General features: G+C 39.5%; 1 protein-coding gene across 5 annotated transcripts in view; it reads left to right on the top strand.

Moving 5' to 3' along the window:
* The first annotated feature begins 443 nt into the window (after positions 1–443).
* Positions 444–18138, top strand: part of RASSF6 (Ras association domain family member 6) — a 74745-nt gene continuing 57050 nt past the window's right edge. For 2 of the 5 annotated variants that reach the window (XM_059887783.1, XM_059887785.1), the window contains exons 1-3: positions 444–679; positions 5158–5364; positions 14195–14293. In XM_059887783.1, the coding sequence (XP_059743766.1) occupies positions 5315–5364; positions 14195–14293 (149 nt within the window). In that variant the 5' untranslated portion in view covers positions 444–679; positions 5158–5314. Of the gene's footprint in view, positions 680–5157; positions 5365–6256; positions 6455–14194; positions 14294–18138 lie in introns of all 5 variants that reach the window. The other 3 variants (XM_010806221.4, XM_059887784.1, XM_010806220.4) reach the window with 3 other exon arrangements.

Genomic DNA, 18138 nt, shown 5'->3' with positions numbered 1-18138 from the left:
TACTGGATCAAAGTTTCACAGATGCTGAGACCCGTGGAGTCTAGCGAGATGCAGAAGAGTCTCTGGTTCCCTAGGAAGTGTGAGAACCACTGCTCTGTGTGATTAGGTGCCTTTTCCGAAAGGAAGTGGCAATAAAAACAAGGGGGTATATTTCAGAAATTTCTAATTAAAAGACAAATTTTTAAAAAAGAAAGACATGAATGATGACATTCCATCCTCGTTCATGTCATTTCTTAAAGAAGACTGTTTCTCTATAGAGCAGAGAGGAGAGACTAGAATGTGTCCAGTTCAGAGGATAAAGCTTCAACAAATTCACTTGTCAGTTCACCTGTCCTCAAGATGTGTGACAGGACACAAAGGAGTGTCCCTGTCAGCTGCTGGGAAGAAAGAAAGTAAACACTCCCAACATGCACTGAGGCGCAGGGAGTGGCTCAGGTTCCGAACACTTCCCTGCTGTGGCGACCGGGAGTAATAATTAACAGCTTATTAGGCTGGATGATCGTCGGAAGGGCACTGCCAGGCGCAGAGCGAGCCCTGCCGCCCCTCCTCCCGCACCTGGCTCCGACCTCACCTCCACCTCCGGGACAGGTGAGCGAGCGCTGACTCTCCGGCGATGATCAGAGTTTGTGACTGAGCACGGGAACAAACTCTCCGGGGCAGGTTCGGCTCCACAACTAAGGTAAAAAGTCTCCTCCTATTCACACCCGTAGCAGGTGAAAAATGGGAGAAGGGGGTGAAAAAAACGCTCTAATCCACTCCCTGAGGTCAAGTTGAGGGCAAGTTGTTAGAAAGCAAAATCCATAGGCACCCAGGTTTGAAGGTGTGCGTGTATCAGAGCAGCCTGAAACCCGGACATACTTTTCCTTTTGATTTTTACAGAACACCCCTTCCTGATCCAGGTAAGCATGGGAGGGAGACCGGGCGAGAGACAGGGAAGGGCTTGAAGCTAAGTGTGGCCGCCAATCTCCCCTCACTTTTTAATAGGGAGTGATCTCATGTTCTTTACCTGAAATTGTGATTTTTGCCAGGAAAATATACTAGATCTTGCAGGACTTACTGCTTCCTCTGAATATCCTTAGGTTTGCAATGTTGCATTCAACCAGCGGACTCAGAAGGTCTTTTTAATTGAGGGTTCAGCTAAAGTTTTATTATTTTCCACAAATCAAAAGAGACCTCTCCTACAAAAAAAAAAAAGTTAAAAAGGATTTCTGATACAATTCAGGACTGCACCAAACAATGAAAGAATAATCATAATTAAATAGGAGTTCATGGGTTACGGATCCAATTCTGAAGCAGGAGAGTTTTAGGTTCAAATCTTGCCTTTGTCACTTACTGGTTTGTCCCTTACTTAGCAAATGACTTAACCTAGCCAAGCCTCAGTTCATCATCTATAAAATAGGCATCATAAGAGGATGTTCCAATAGGGCTTTGGTGGGAGCAAAGCCTTCTATAAATAGCTATAAATAATTAGCATTAAGAAATTAACAGCTCTGCCAAAGTGTCCATTCAAGCAGTATGAGCTGAGCTGGTGAGACCAGACAGTATAAGGGTACTGGAGTTGAACTGGTTTCCAGTGAGTCCAGGATGCGTGAGCAGATGGCAAGTAGGCAAAACATTACCTCTGAGAAACAATGAAATTATCTGGCTTCTTGCCACTTTTCAAATAGAGGTTGTGGTGGCCAGTTCAAACTTTTTGCTATGCTCAGTCATTTTTATTTTGAAGAAGTCATACTTATGTTAATCTGTTATTTCTGACTGGAGAAGGGAATGGCCACCACTCCAGTATTCTTGCCTGGAGAATTCCATGGACGGAGGAACCTATACAGTTCATGGGGTTGCAAAAAGTCAGACATGACTGAGCAACTAACAATATTAGAAACTAAATTTTTAATAAGAGAGAAACACTCAATCCTATGTTGTTGAACCCATCAATTTTGAGGTTTATTTATAAAAGGTTATTTATTGAATAACGTTGATAAAATTAGACCATATACTCCATGTTCTTATATTGTAACACATATTTGTATTGTTCACAGTAAAGTGGCACAGACTTTTATTTGTGTATGGACAGGCAACATGAAACATAAAAAATGACGCCTGTGTTTTGTTGGTCTTTACCACCTAAACTTAAACTATAAGGAAGTAAACTTACTTTATGAATTTTTATTTAAAGGGTACTTTTGTTAATTAATCAGAGAAAGCAATGGCACCCCACTCCAGTACTCTTGCCTGGAAAATCCCATGGATGGAGGAACCTGGTGGGCTGCAGTCCATGGGGTCGCTAAGAGTCGGACACGACTGAGCGACTTCACTTTCACTTTTCACTTTCATGCATTGGAGAAGGAAATGGCAACCCACTCCAGTGTTCTTGCCTGGAGAATCCCAGGGATGGAGGAGTCTGGTGGGCTGCCGTCTATGGGGTCGCACAGAGTTGGACACGACTGAAGCGACTTAGCAGCAGCAGCAGCAGTTTAATATTAATAATATTGCTAATTATTATAAATTATTATAAATTATTAATAATATTGCTGATAGGTTTATTAATGTGGATACCTTTGAGGTAGGAATAAACTTAGTAGGCGTGACTAACAAAGTAATTCTATTGGTGATATTTTATCTCTTTACTTTATTAATATAAAACATTTAAATATTTTGCAATTGATCTTAGGTTAGTATTATCATGAATTCTGCCCTCAAATTGCAGAGTTGAAAATCTGCACTGTATTTTTTTTTCTTAAGAGGGGAAAGTAACTTTTTTATCCAGTTTTATTGAGGTATAATTGACATTTAGCACTGCATGAGTTTAAGTTGTACAACACAGTCATTTAATTTACATATTCATGAAATGCTCCATCATCTCGCATAGATATAAAATTAAAGAAATAGAAGGAAGCTTTTTACTTGTGATGAGAACTCTTAAGATTTACTCTTCTAACAACTTTCGTATAGCTCAGTTGGTAAAGAATTCGCCTACAATGCAGGAGACCTCAGTTCGATTTCTGGGTAGGGAAGATCCCCTGGAGGAGGGAAATGCTACCCACTCCAGTATTCTGGCCTAGAGAATTCCATGGCCTCTATAGTTTGCAAAGAGTTGGACATGACTGAGCGACTTTCACTTTTGTATACAACATACTTATTTATTTTATTTGTGGCTCTGATGGGTCTTTATTGCTATGTGGGCTTTTCTCTAGTAGCAGCAAGCAGAGGCTTCTCTCTAGTTGTGTGCACAAGCTTCTCATTATGGTAGCTTCTCTTGTTGCAACCCTGGGCTCTACAGCACAGGCTCAATAGTTGTGGGCTTACTTGTTCAGAGGAATGTGGGATCTTCCTGGATCAGGGATTAAACCCGAAACTCCTGTGTTGGAAGGTGGATTCTTTACCAGTAAGCCACCAGGGAAGCCCTATCAGCATTGATTATATTTATTATGTTGTATATTACATCCCTAGTACTAAATTTATCTTATAATTGCAAGTTTTACCTTTTCATACTTTTATATGATTCCCTCCCACCCCCCTTATAATTGGATATTGATTGGAAATAGAATTCTAAACCTAACCAAACTGAACTGTACCACATTATTGTCATCTGAGGTGTGATTGCATTTAGTGTAGTTTAACTAAAAATTTTCAAACTAATGCAATCTATTTAGAATAAGTTATAGTACCAGTGTTCACTAAACATTTTTCAAAAAAGAAATATGCCTTTATGCTAAATAAATATTTTTAGAATTTAAACAAGTCATTTGACTTTTTATTTCATATATCTAAATAACAAACAGTAGCCCCAACTAAAACAAATCTATTAACCATATTTGAGATTAATTTATTTAGCCACATTAGTTCAGTTCAGTTCAGTCGCTCAGTTGTGTCCAACTCTTTGCGATCCCATGAATCCCAGCACACCAGGCCTCCCTGCCCATCACCAACTCCTGGAATTCACTCAGACACACGTTCATCGAGTCAGTGATGCCATCCAGCCATCTCATCCTCTGTCATCCCCTTCTCCTCCTGCCCCCAATCCCTCCCAGCATCCGAGTCTTTTCCAATGAGTCAACTCTTCGCATGAGGTGGCCAAAGTATTGGAGTTTCAGCTTCAGCATCATTCCTTCCAAAGAAATCCCAGAGCTGATCTATTTCAGAATGGACTGGTTGGATCTCCTTGTAGTCCAAGGGACTCTCAAGAGTCTTCTCCAACACTACAGTTCAAAAGCATCAATTCTTTGGCACTCAGCCTTCTTCACAGTCCAACTCACATCCATACATGACCACTGGAAAAACCATAGCCTTGACTAGACGGACCTTTGTTGGCAAAGTAATGTCTCTGCTTTTGAATATGCTATCTAGGTTGGTCATAACTTTCCTTCCAAGGAGTAAGCGTCTTTTAATTTCATGGCTGCAGTCACCATCTGCAGTGATTTTGGAGCCCCCAAAAATAAAGTCTGCCACTGTTTCCACTGTTTCCCCATCTATTTCCCATGAAGTGATGGGACTGGATGCCATGTTAGTTTCCTGAATGTTGAGCTTTAAGCCAACTTTTTCACTCTCCACTTTCACTTTCATTAAGAGGCTTTTGAGTTCCTCTTCACTTTCTGCCATAAGGGTGGTGTCATCTGCATATCTGAGGTTATTGATATTTCTCCTGGAAATCTTGATTCCAGCTTGTGTTTCTTCCAGTCCAGCATTTGTCATGATGTACTCTGCATATAAGTTAAATAAGCAGGGTGACAATATACAGCCTTGACGAACTCCTTTTCCTATTTGGAACCAGTCTGTTGGTCCACATCCAGTTCTAATTGTTGCTTCCTGATCTGGATACAGATTTCTCAAGAGGCAGGTCAGGTGGTCTGGTATTCCCATCTCTTTCAGAATTTTCCACAGTTTATTGTGATCCACACAGTCAAAGGCTTTGGCATAGTCAATAAAGCAGAAATAGATGTTTTTCTGGAACTCTCTTGCTTTTTCCATGATCCAGTGGATGTGGGCAATTTGATCTCTGGTTCCTCTGCCTTTTCTAAAACCAGCTTGAACATCAGGAAGTTCACAGTTCACGTACTGCTGAAGCCTGGCTTGGAGAATTTTGAGCATTACTTTACTAGCATGTGAGATGAGTGCAATTGTGTGGTAGTTTGAGCATTCTTTGACATTGCCTTTCTTTAGGATTGGAATGAAAACGGACCTTTTCCAGTCCTGTGGCCATGGATGAATTTTCCAAATTTGCTGGCATATTGAGTGCAGCTCTTTCACAGCATCATCTTTCAGGATTTGAAATAGCTCAACTGAAATTCCATCATCTTCAGTAGCTTTGTTCATAGGCATGCTTTCTAAGGCCCACTTGACTTCACATTCCAGGATGTCTGACTCTAGGTGAGTGATCACATCATCGTGATTATCTGGGTTGTGAAGATCTTTTTTGTACAGTTCTTCTGTGTATTCTTGCCACCTTTTCTTAATATCTTCTGCTTCTGTTAGGTCCATACCATTTCTGTCCTTTATCGAGCCCATCTTTGCATGAAATATTCCCTTGGTATCTCTAATTTTCTTGACGAGATCTCTAGTCTTTCCCATTCTGTTGTTTTCCTCTATTTCTTTGCATTGATTGCTGAGGAAGGCTTTCTTATCTCTTCTTGCTATTCTTTGAAACTCTGCATTCAGATGCTTATATCTTTCCTTTTCTCCTTTGCTTTTCACTTTTCTTTTCACAGCTATTTGTAAGGCCTCCCCAGGCAGCCATTTTGCTTTGTTGCATTTCTTTTCCATGGGGATGGTCTTGATCCCTGTCTCCTGTACAATGTCACGAACCTCATTCCATAGTTCATCAGGCACTCTATCTATCAGATCTAGTCCCTTAAATCTATTTCTCACTTCCACTGTATAATCATAAGGGATTTGATTTAGGTCATACCTGAATGGTCTAGTGGTTTTCCCTACTTTCTTCAATTTAAGTTTGAATAAACAGGTATAAATCTTCCTAAAGTTTATTTTAGTATATAAATGTATTTCTACTATTTCTAATGCCTATAAAATTTTGTGATAAACTATTAAATGTTTTGGTCAATCAGAAGAAAGAAATAACCAGCAGTGATTAAAACAAATTAACCTTTCTGATTACATTTAAAATAATGTAACATATGTGTAATATATATGTAGCATGTAATTTAAGGTTTTGTATCGATACTTATTTTAACTTCCTTAAATAAGAGGTATCTTATATTTTTCATTGAAATAGAAATCTAATGTTGTCAATTTACTTGTGCAGATTCTTTGATCACAAGGCAGACAAGGAATTTAAGATTGATAGAGAAACATGGGCTTTATAAAAACAAGTCAAGTAAAAGTCAATTGAAAGTACAACCTCTGCAAAAGAACTTCTTTTGAATGCTCTCCTTTTCGCTGAAGTCTGGACTTAGAGAAGATTGGGGTCTGTTGCAAAAATTAGTCTTTTAAAGACTATCAGGTATAGTGATTTCATCATTTCATAACATCATCTCAAGTACCAAATGAACCAGTACTGCTGCTTTCTGTCACTGAACATGAAAGTGTCTCCTTCTTAAGGGATGAGGCTGTTATCTTAGTATCGGAGATGGTTAAAAGACATCTCCATCATCATCCCAGATTCTAGTGAATGGAGCTCAAGAGGAGAAAGGGATCATCCTTTTGCAGCCAAATAATGAACAGGAAAAATGAGCCATGGTCCCTGTAAAGTCAACCTTAGAATTTCCTGTTGGAAACCTAGATGAAGCAGAGAATCCGGAGCTGGTTCATAGCAGCAATTCCAGAAGATGTTGTTGGCAGACTGAATAGCTCCCTCCCAGACTAAGCGGTGGCAAGGTACTTTGAATCCTGAGGTGGCTTCAAACTAGTTCACCTCTCCTACTGCTCCTGCTTTTCTCGCCTCCCTGAGGGCACTCTGGGGAGAGTGGAGCACCCAGGGTTAGCACCGTGTAAATGTGCAATAGCATACTAATGGCTTGGCATTTCAAATTAGATTCCACTGGGACTGATGGTGATGGGATAGTCGCATAAAAATCTGGTTGCTTGATCCACATTGTGTTTAGTCCTTTGATCCACATTCTGTTTATTAAAGACTATAATACATTTTTACTTGTATCTCAAAACAAACATTTCCTAACTGCAATTAATACCACCCGATAAAGTGATAATATTTATAGTCCAACACTCAACTTTTGCCATCTCTGCAAATGAAGCACATTCCTTAGAAAAAAGTATGGTGCCAAGTATTTCCCAGAACCCAAATTTTTCTTGACTTTTTTCCTGTTTTCTAATAATTAGATAACTGTTAGAATTACAGATGTTTTGTTTCCTTGAAGTGATATAATTGTATATGGCTCTGCTCTTCTGTACTATAAGATTCCAGGTCAGAGCTTAGAGAAAACAGCTTTATTTTAGAGCTAAATACATATTTGTAATTTTCCATTGTTTCTTCAGGCCAAAATAATATTTAAAACAAAATCCTCCATGTGTACAGCCTTTAATATAATTTTACTTCATAATTGAAATACATAATTGCTATTCTAATGTGATACTCTCTAGTCCCTTTTCTTTTTTTTTTTTTTAGCAATTTTTATAATGTGTGTTCTGGAGTAAGAAATGGCAACCAGCTCCAGTATTCTTGCCTAGAAAATTCCATGAACAGGGCAGCCTGGCAGGCTACAGTCCATGGGGTCGCAAAGAGTGGACCCTACTGAGCATGCAGACATGAATATGGTGTGTGTTATGTAAGATATGCTCCTCATGTATGATTTAGAAAGTACATATGAAATCAAAAAGGAAATATTATCACTCATAATTTCACAGCTTTCAGTTTCGCTGTTAATATTTTTGTACATCTCTCCATATACTGAATGACTTTTCAGGTGGCTCAGTGGTAAAGAATCCACCTGCAATGCTAGAGACACAAGTTCGGTCCCTGGGTCAGGAAGATCCCCTGGAAAAGGGAAGGGCAACCCACTCCAGTATTCTTGCCTGGGAAGTCCCATGGACAGAGGAACCTGGCAGGCTACAGTCCATGGGGTAGCAAAGAGTCTGACACTACTTAGCGACTGAGCACGCACATCACATACTGAACATAGAGATATATTCATTGGTTTATATTAATATATGTTTTCTCTACATACTTGCATATATACATTCACTCTAGGAGTCAAAAAATAAAATAAGCCATCATCCTGTTCTAAAGGAAACTAGGTAAAATAAAATATTATTAGGGAGAGAAAGCGATAAGTAATTAGAAACCCTCAGATATTTTGCTGTGAAAGTTCAAAGGAGAAATTCTCTTTGGCTGGAGGACCCGGGGAGTAAACACATGTATTTTTCTAGCTCATTGTAAAATTATGACTGCTCTGACATTTCCTGCACTCAGCGGCCTCAGGAATCGAGGGCTGCAGATATAGATACAAATATAGGCTATGCTTCCTGGCTTAGCACGATAGCAGGCACAGAGAAGGAACTCGTGAAATATTTGTTGATATACAGAGGAGCAAACCAAACTTTCCACTTTTAAACAAGTAACCATTTAATTAATCCATGCTTGAACCTGAGAGGGTACTTTAAATGACTGGTCCTTTTGGCCTTTTATTTGGGCTTCACCTCACATCCTTTGGCCTCATTCTGATAACTGGCCAGTTCAGGCAAGTCCACATCTATGCAGGATGCAGAGCGGAAAGAGGTAAACCACTTCAGATGTTTCCCATCCTCAGCATTGCTCATATACGGGTGCTGACTTATCCTGCTTTCTCGGGGTATTCATCCCTGCTGCCTGCTCAGACTGATTCTATCTTCCTGGTCTTCTCTCTTCCCTGTTGTGCCTCCAAGGTCTATTTTAGCCTTGACTGACCTAGTACTTCCAGGACTGTTTATTTCTCCAAGATTTAATTACTTGCCTATTTAATTCTATATTGAGCTGTAGTCTATGTGGACAAAATTTTAAAATAGATAGCCAAACATTGAATAAGTGATCTTATTTCCTACACAATCAAAGTCAATAAGCTCTGGCCCCAGGATGGGAGAGGCTGTAAGATTACCCCTCCCAGTAAAACACTTATATTTTTAACAACTACCTTCCTCCTCAAGTCATAGTTTGTGCTTAGTCGCTCAGTCGTGTCCAGCTCTTTTCGACCCCATGGACTGCAGCCCACCAGACTACTCTGTCCATGGGGATTCTCCAGGCAAGAATACTAGAGTGGGTTGCTGTGCCCTCCTCCAGGGGATATTCCCAACCCAGTGTTCGAACCCAGGTCTCCTGAATAGCAGGCAGATTCTTTACTGTCTGAGTGACCAGGAAAGCCCAAAGTCATAGTTTATGTTCTACCAAAGTAATTGTGAGCATTCAAAGTAAGGCCCTTAGGCCTCAGACCTGTAATTTTTCTTTTTTTTTTTTCATAAATCTTTCTGCTGATTTAATCATAACCTCTGGTTATCCTCCTCTTAAGCCTTTTGAGAAAACTAGCTCAGACCCTCAGAGAAGGTGATGGCACCCCACTCCAGTACACTTGCCTGGAAAATCCCATGGATGGAGGAGCCTGGTAGGCTGCAGTCCATGGGGTTGCTAAGAGTCAGACACAACTGAGCGACTTCACTTTCACTTTTCACTTTCATGCATTGGAGAAGGATATGGCAACCCACTCCAGTGTTCTTGCCTGGAGAATCCCAGGGACGGGGGAGCCTGGTGGGCTGCCGTCTATGGGGTCACACAGAGTCGGACGCGACTGAAGTGACCTTGCAGCAGCAGCAGCTCAGACCCTTAAATCTACTAAGTCTTTGTAATTTAGAGGATATTCACAAGGGCACTGCTGCTGCTGCTGCTAAGTCGCTTCAGTCGTGTCCAACTCTATGCGACCCCATAGACAGCAGCCCACAAAGCTCCGAGGTCCCTGAGATTCTCCAAGCAAGAACCACTGGAGTGGGTTGCCATTTCCTTCTCCAGTGCATGAAAGTGAAAAGTGAAAGTGAAGTCACTTAGTCGTGTCTGACTCTTAGCGACCCCATGGACTGCAGCCTACCAGGCTCCTCCATCAATGGGATTTTCCAGGCAAGAGTACTGGAGTGGGGTGCCATTGCCTTCTCCACACAAGGGCACTACCAGATTTTAATTTACGATGAATCATGGTTAATAGGAATGGAAAGGGGAAACCGTTTGAATTCATAGATCTATTTCTCACTTTAGCAATTAATAATAAGCTGGGACTTTTACCAAATCACCTTTTTACCTTTCAAGTATTTCAATTGAGTATTTTGCTTAGCCAACTTTTGGATTCAGTCAATATTATTTCCTATTCAATTAGCTTATAATGCTTATCAAGAAAAATGTTACTTGTTTTCCTTTTCTTTCACAGATTTCATTCAACTGTCCTTCTTTCTAAGGTCAAAATAATGAAAGGACTTTTGAATTCTTATTTGTTTGTTTTGAAATTTAATTACGTCTTCTGAAGCTAGCTACAATTTGCTTCAGCATAGGTCATGAGTGACAATATAATTACATCGCAATTGTTTGCTAACTTGAATGATACTTTAGCTAATGTTTTTATGAATACAGAGTGGGGACCAATCAGGAGGCCATTGCAATGATTCTTCAGCCCATCATTGTCAATTTGCCTTTGTACTTCAGTTCAAAATATCACTCACTTCCAGTCCTACCTAAAATACCCTATTAACTATGAGGTCAAGAAAAGTTTTATTAGTAGCAGACAGTCCTTTGGATCACAGATACAGCTTGACATTTAGTTAGTCACTAAATAAATATTATATAAATTCCTTTTATGTTCTAGGCAAAATTCTAAGAAGTGGCGGACACGATTAGAAAATGAGATAAGGTATAAAATGATCATGGCAATACCAGTGGGAAGCAGAGAGTGACATCACAGCAGTATAGAAAACAGGCCATGGGGAGACTGATATGGTTCCTTCTGAGCAGAGACAAGAAGGAAGTAGAGATCTGAATCTGCAGAGATGAAGGAAAGGGGAATGGTGAGAAGAGACTGGATGACGCGTGACTCCATTAGACTGCAAAGCCTGGTATTAAAGAAAGTTTCAATGTTGAGTTTGGGAAGTAGGTTTCGGTGGAAATACAGAAAGCCTGAAAGTGAGGTTAGGGGACTTGAGCTGTATTTGCAGAGAATGAGATCTCAGGAATATCTGATAGCAAGATGATGTGATGATCAAAATGGCAAAAGCATAAAGGGAAATTAGTCAAGCATTCAGCTTAGAGACCATTATAAAATGCCTGGTGAGACGTGCTCATAGCTTTCTAATAGATTCTATAATTTCAAAGTAACAATGTACATCAGGGATGTACTCAGGGAAAATCAGGGATGGATTCTATGAAATCTCTTTTCTTCTTTTCATTTTTTTGCTGTTGTTTTTGACTGCAGTGTGCGTGTTAGTCGCTCAGTCGTGTCCAACTCTGTGCGACTCCATGGACTGTAGCCCACCAGGCTCCTCTGTCCATGGAATTCTCCAGGCAAGAATACTGGAGTGGGTTGCCATTCCCTTCTCCAGGGGATCTTCCTGACCCTGGGTTCAAACCCAGGTCTCCTGCATTGCAGGCAGATTCTTTACCATCTGAGCCACCAGGGAAGCTATTCTCTTGGAAAAAGAAAACATGAAATGTCTTCCACACACCTTACCCCAGCCGGAATGACCTACTTTAAAATTGTCTCCCCTTCTTTTTTAAAATTTAAGAAAAAAAAAATGAAATTTTACTCTCCAGCCTGTCTTTTTATTCTGGCTATAGCCCGTCTGATTCTGTAGGCATGAAGCAATGGTAATTAAATATTCAATTTCTGCAAAAGGGAATGACTAGAAAATATTATACAAAATCTCTGGTCACACCCTAATGCCATTTATATGAAGACATAAATAAGGTTATCATTCATATCTGACCACAGTTTCCAGAGCCTGAAGGAAATCTGAAGGATGTTATGTCATACTTAATTAACCCCACGAGTCAGAGCTTGATTTTGGCTGCCTGGAAACTTGAAATTGTGTTTGTGGAATGGGACAGGGTTCATTCAGTTTGAATTCAATTGCTGGGATGAAAGGAATATATTCTTTTGCACAATCATACCAAAGAGAATTCTTTCTAGAAATATTCCAAAAACAGACTTACCAAACTAGCTGATCCTTCTCTGCCTTGGGCCAGTTTTTGTAGTTTTTCAGTTTATATAGTTTTCATAGCTGCATAGTTTTCAGTTTGCATACCTCCAGACATTGCTCTAGAATTTCTTCTCTACTTCAACTAGCTTGTGTTCTCATGTTGCCCCCCAAATTTCAATGATTGCAAAATGCCTCTTTTTGGATCATATAAGCCTTTGGGAATTTAATATCTTTTTAAAGAAAATAACACTTGGCTGCTATATAAACAGAACTTTAAAACTAGATTGATGTTTTTACAAGTGTCTAGAAATCTTACTTAAAAATATAACAAGATATTTCATTTTTTTCAAAAATATCTGGAAATTTTACTATAAAATCTAAAACCAAGAAGACTTCTGAAATATCATTTCAACTAGGCAGAATTCCTCAAGGAGCTTCTCTTTTTTTCCTTTTTATACTTCTCAATAAAGCATAAGCTCTGCATCAGGAAACAGCTGCTTCAAACACCCTGAGCCCATCTGTGCATTTATGAAGAGATGGAGCAGGAGGATGACTTTTAAATCACCGAAACCTGCTAGCATCAGGACTGTGGATAAATTGAAAAAATGAAGAAAATTCTTCTCATGTATTCCAAATCAAATACTAAAAATTCAGAGGAGGGTTCCTTACAATGGGAGTTATGCCAAATTTAGACATACTGGTGGGTGCCTTCATTACTGGGAGCATAGCTAAGTACAGCCATCAACTGGAAAGTGACTGTCAGCACAACTTTGATCCAGGATCTCACTTACACATTTGCAAATCATTAGCATTTACCATGGGCCAACATTGTAGTTTGTATGGTCCTCTGATATCCAGCTCCCTGTTCTACCTTTCTCTCTTCCCATTTCTCTGTCACACAGTTAGTTTCTCAAATTGATCACCAAGGGGAAATCTGTATGTCAGGATAAGTATTTTTGACTCATCTACTGTTTCTTCCTATGCCCTCTTCATCATCTTTCTTTAGTGGGTCAAAATAAAATTAAATGTTCCTCTCCCTTTACTGGCTATACTGGTGGCTCAGCTGGTAAAGAATCCTCCTGCAATGTGGGAGAGCTGGGTTCAATCCCTGGGTTGGGAAGATTCCCTGGAGAAGGAATAATACCCACTCCAGTATTCTGACCTGGAGAATTCCGTGGACTGTATGGTCCGTGGGGTCACAAACAGTCAGACACAACTGAGCAACTTTCACTTCACTTCACTTCCTTTACTAATATTTTCCATAAAGTAAATGAAGAATATAATTTTCAATTTAAAATAAGAAATGGTTATCAAAAGAGGATAAAAATGGCTATTTTCTCAAAAGCACATACTGAGAAATAAGAATGGAATGAAGCACCTAAATATCTTAATGCTTATATGGAGGTGGTGGAGAGGAATGGAAGGGACAAAAAAACATGTTATTACTTGTTCCCGAAACAAATTATTCTGTGAAAAGTGGGTTTACAGGATGCTATTTAATACCCATTCAAAGTGAGTTGTAGTTAAAACTCTGAACTCTAAGTTTATTTTCTTAAAATTGAAGATTTTGGAGAACATTTTACTTATCCTCAATATTAATTCCCTTAGATGTAGGAAAAAGAGATCTTTGAAAAAAAATCTTAAAATGTACAAATTTGTAGAAAATCAACAATATTTAATCCATACAACCTTTTTGCAAACTTCAAAAACAATATTGGTGAAAGGAAAAGTAGGAAACAAACATATTCAGACCTTGCTTCAAATGATTTGTTCCACTACTTACTGTTTGAAATGGAGATAATAATGCCCCTACCTTGCTAGGAAGACCTGAGGAGTAAATGAGATACTACCTACCAAATGCTCACGTACAGAGGGTGAGATTCAAAGCAGACACATGGTAAAAAGTCTCTTTACTTCCCTCTCCAATCTAACCTTCATGCCCACATACACAAAACACTACTTAAAAACTCCCCCAAGAATATTTTTACACAGTAGGGATACAACAAACAATTTCAATGTAAACTTGAGACTAATTTATGAATGTATCCAAGAACATACCATTAATATTATTCTAATGTTTTAGGGTAGCCTCAGATGGTCTCAGAAAGGGGCAGAAGAAGACTATGATGGCTCATCAGTTTTCCTCTTGGATCTTCATCAATGAAAGGACGTTCATTACCGGGTAACTATACACCTACAGCTACACACCTTATATATCATTCTGGTCATCAGTCATTTGTGGGTTATACCTTATATTTATTATGCATTATGTCATTCTAACCATCATTTGAAAACTTCAGCTGTATTGAAAAAAAACTGGAAAATGACATCGTTACATTTTCTAACTATTCTCATTTTTCTATAAAAAGAACCCAGTGATATATATTATAAAAATTATGTAAGGGCTTTGTAAAATATTTCAGAACACATGAGATAAACAGTGTCTAAATTTGGTTTTTCCACAGGGATTATAATAAATTCTAAATGTATATCAGTAAAAAAGCATGACATACGATCCACAAGATCAATGACACAAATCATCAGTTGAGCCTTTGAATAACAAATTAAGTAAATAAGTTCCTGAAGACTGCAAAGCCATAGCCTATCATGGAACAATCACTCTATTTCATAAGTAGTGGTCTAATGTCACCAGAAGCTAAATTTCTATGTTAATACTTGGCACAATTCTCAGGAGCAGCATTCAGTAAAAGATCTAAGACTCGTCATAAATAATGTATCAAAGAATTATCCCACAGGCCTGAACCAGACTTTCCTGTCCTGTTCTGTCCTTCCCTTCCTTACTGTTCAGGACACACTTCATTTTTTACTGTTTCCCTCTTGATGTTAGGTTATGTAATAGATGACCAGTAGCTATAGTTATTTTCTTATACACAGCAAATAGCATATATCATGTTGGTTGAGGTATAATAGAGCAGGGATTTGAAAACTTTAAGAGTAGAGATAAAAATGAACCTGGCTGAGCTAAAGCAGAAGCTGAATAAGAGAAAGACACAAAAGTAAGGGAAAAAAAAGTGGCTCTGAAACATGACCCATGTTTTACAGGGAAGAGAAACAAAGCCCAATAAATGATAAAGTAGAATAAATGCTGCAGAACTGCACAATGGGAGAGCAGAGAGAACAAATATGGTTAAAATGGAATTGAAGCCCACAGGTAGAGGATGAGCAAGAAATGGAAAGAAGGCAGAACGCAGTAGATAGAGAATTCACTCATTCATTCCACAGATACTAGTTATCTGCTCCCTGTGGACAGGTACTCTTGAGGATCCTGAGAGTTTGGGAATGAATGAAACAAACCCTTACCCTCATGGGTATGTTAAGTCACTCAGTCATGTCTGACTCTGCAAACCCATGGACTGTGGCCCACCAAGCTCCTCCATCCACGGGACTCACCAGGCAAGAATACTGGAGTGGGTCGCTATTCCTCCTCCAGGGGATCTTCCCGACCCAGCAATCAAACCTGTATCTCCTGCAGTGTCAGTCAGTCAGTCAGTCAGTTCAGTTGCTCAGTCATGTCTGACTCTTTTTGACCCCATGGACTGCAGCAACGCAGGCCTCCCTGTCCATCACCAAATCCTGGAGTTTACTCAAATTCATGTCCATTGAGGCAGTGATGCCATCCAACCGTCTCATCCTCTGTCATCCCCTTCTCCTCCCACATTCAATCTTTCCCAGCATCAGGGTCTCTTCAAATGAATCAGTTCTTTGCATCAAGTGGCCAAAGTATTGGAGTTTCAGCTTCAGCATCAGTCCTTCCAATGAATATTTAGGACTGATCTCCTTTAGGATGGACTGGTTGGATCTCCTTGCAGTCCAAGGGACTCTCAAGAGTCTTCTCCAACACCACACTTCAAAAGCATCAATTCTTCGGCGCTCAGCTTTCTTCACAGTCCAACTCTCACATCCATACATGACTACTGGAAAAACCATAGCTTTGACTAGATGTACCTTGGTTGGAAAAGTAAAATAACTGCTTTTATTAATGTCTCAGCATATTAATGCTGTCTAGGTTGGTCATAGCTTTTCTTCCAAGGAGCAAGGGTCTTTAATTTCACAGCTGCAGTCACCATCTACAGTGATTTTGGAACCCAAGAAAATAAAGTCTGTCACTGTCTCCACTGTTTCCCCATCTATTCCATAAAGTGATGGGACCGGATGCCATGATCTTCATTTTCTGAATGCTGAGCTTTAACCCAACTTTTTCACTCTCCTCTTTCACTTTCATCAAGAGGCTTTTTAGTTCTTCTTCACTTTCTGCCATAAGGTTAGTGTCATCTACATATCTGAGGTTATTGATATTTCTCCTGGCAATCTTGATTCCAGCTTGTGTTTCATGCAGCCCAGCATTTCTCATGATGTACTCTGCATATAAGTTAAATAAGCAGAGTGACAACATACAGCCTTGACATACTCCTTTCCCTATTTGGAACCAGTCTGTTGTTCCATGTCCAGTTATAACTGTTGCTTCCTGACCTGCATACAGATTTCTCAGAAGGCAGGTCAGGTGGTCTGGTATTCCCATCTCTTTCAGAATTTTCCACAGCTTGTTGTGATCCACACAGTCAAAGGCTTTGGCATAGTCAATAAAGAAGAAATAGATGTTTTTCTGGAACTCTCTTGCTTTATCTATGATTCAATGTATGTTGGCAATTTGATCTCTTGTTCCTCTGCCTTTTCTAAATCCAGCTTAAACATCTACAAGTTCATGGTTCACATACTGTTGAAGCCTGGCTTGGAGAATTTTGAGCATGACTTTACTAGTGTGTGAGATGAGTGCAATTGTGTGGTAGTTTGAGCATTCTTTGGCATTGCCTTTCTTTGGGATTGGAATGAATATTGACCTTTTCCAGTCCTGTGGCCACTGCTGAGTTTTCCAAATTTGCTGGCATATTGAGTGCAGCACTTTCACAGCATCATCTTTTAGGATTCGAAATAGCTCAACTGGAATTCCATCACCTTCAGTAGCTTTGTTCATAGGCATGGTTTGTAAGGCCCACTTGACTTCACATTCCAGGATGTCTGGCTCTAGGTGAATGATCACACCATCATGATTATCTGGGTCATGAAGATCTTTTTTGTATAGTTCTTCTGTGTACTCTTGCCACCTCTTCTTAACATCTTCTGCTTCTGTTAGGTCCATACCATTTCTGTCCACTATTGAGCCCATCTTCACTTCAATGTTCCCTTGGTATCTCTAATTTTCTTGACGAGATCTCGTCTTTCCCATTCTGTTGTTTCCTCTAATTCTTTGCACTGATCACTGAGGATGGCTTTCTTATCTCTTCTTGCTATTCTTTGGAACTCTGCATTCAGATACTTATATCTTTCTTTTTGTCCTTTGCCTTTAGCTTCTCTTCTTTACATAGCTATTTGTAAGGCCTCTTCAGACAACCATTTTGCCTTTTTGCATTTCTTTTTCTTGAGGATGGTCTTGATCCCTGCCTCCTGTGCAATGTCACAAACCTCCATCCATAGTTCTTCAGGCACTCTATTTATCAGATCTAATTCCTTCAATCTATTTCTCACTTCCACTGTATAATCATAAGGGATTTGATTTAGGTCATACCTAAATGGTCTAGTGGTTTTTCCCACTTTCTTCAATTTAAGTCTGAATTTGGCAATAAGGAGTTCATGATCTGAGCCATAGTCAGCTCCTGGTCTTGTTTTTGCTGACTGTATAGAGCTTCTCCATCTTTGGCTGCAAAGAATATAATCAATCTGAGTTCGGTATTGACCATCTGGTAATGTCCTTGTGTAGAGTCTTCTCTTGTGCTGTTGGAAGAGGGTGTTTGTTATGACCAGTGCGTTCTTTTGGTAAAACTCTATTAATCTTTGCCCTGCTTCATTCTGTACTCCAAGGCCAAATTTGCCTTTTACTCCAGGTATCTCTTGACTTTCTACTTTTACATTCCAGTCCCCTTTAACAAAAAGGACATCTTTTTTGGGTGTTAGTTCTAAAAGGTCTTGTAGGTCTTCATAGAACCGTTCAACTTCAGCTTCTTCAGCATT

The sequence above is a fragment of the Bos taurus genome, chromosome 6 (genome assembly GCF_002263795.3).
Source record: "Bos taurus isolate L1 Dominette 01449 registration number 42190680 breed Hereford chromosome 6, ARS-UCD2.0, whole genome shotgun sequence".
In the NCBI taxonomy this organism is placed as follows: Eukaryota; Metazoa; Chordata; class Mammalia; order Artiodactyla; family Bovidae; genus Bos; species Bos taurus.
This window is presented reverse-complemented; position numbering and strand designations above follow the sequence as displayed.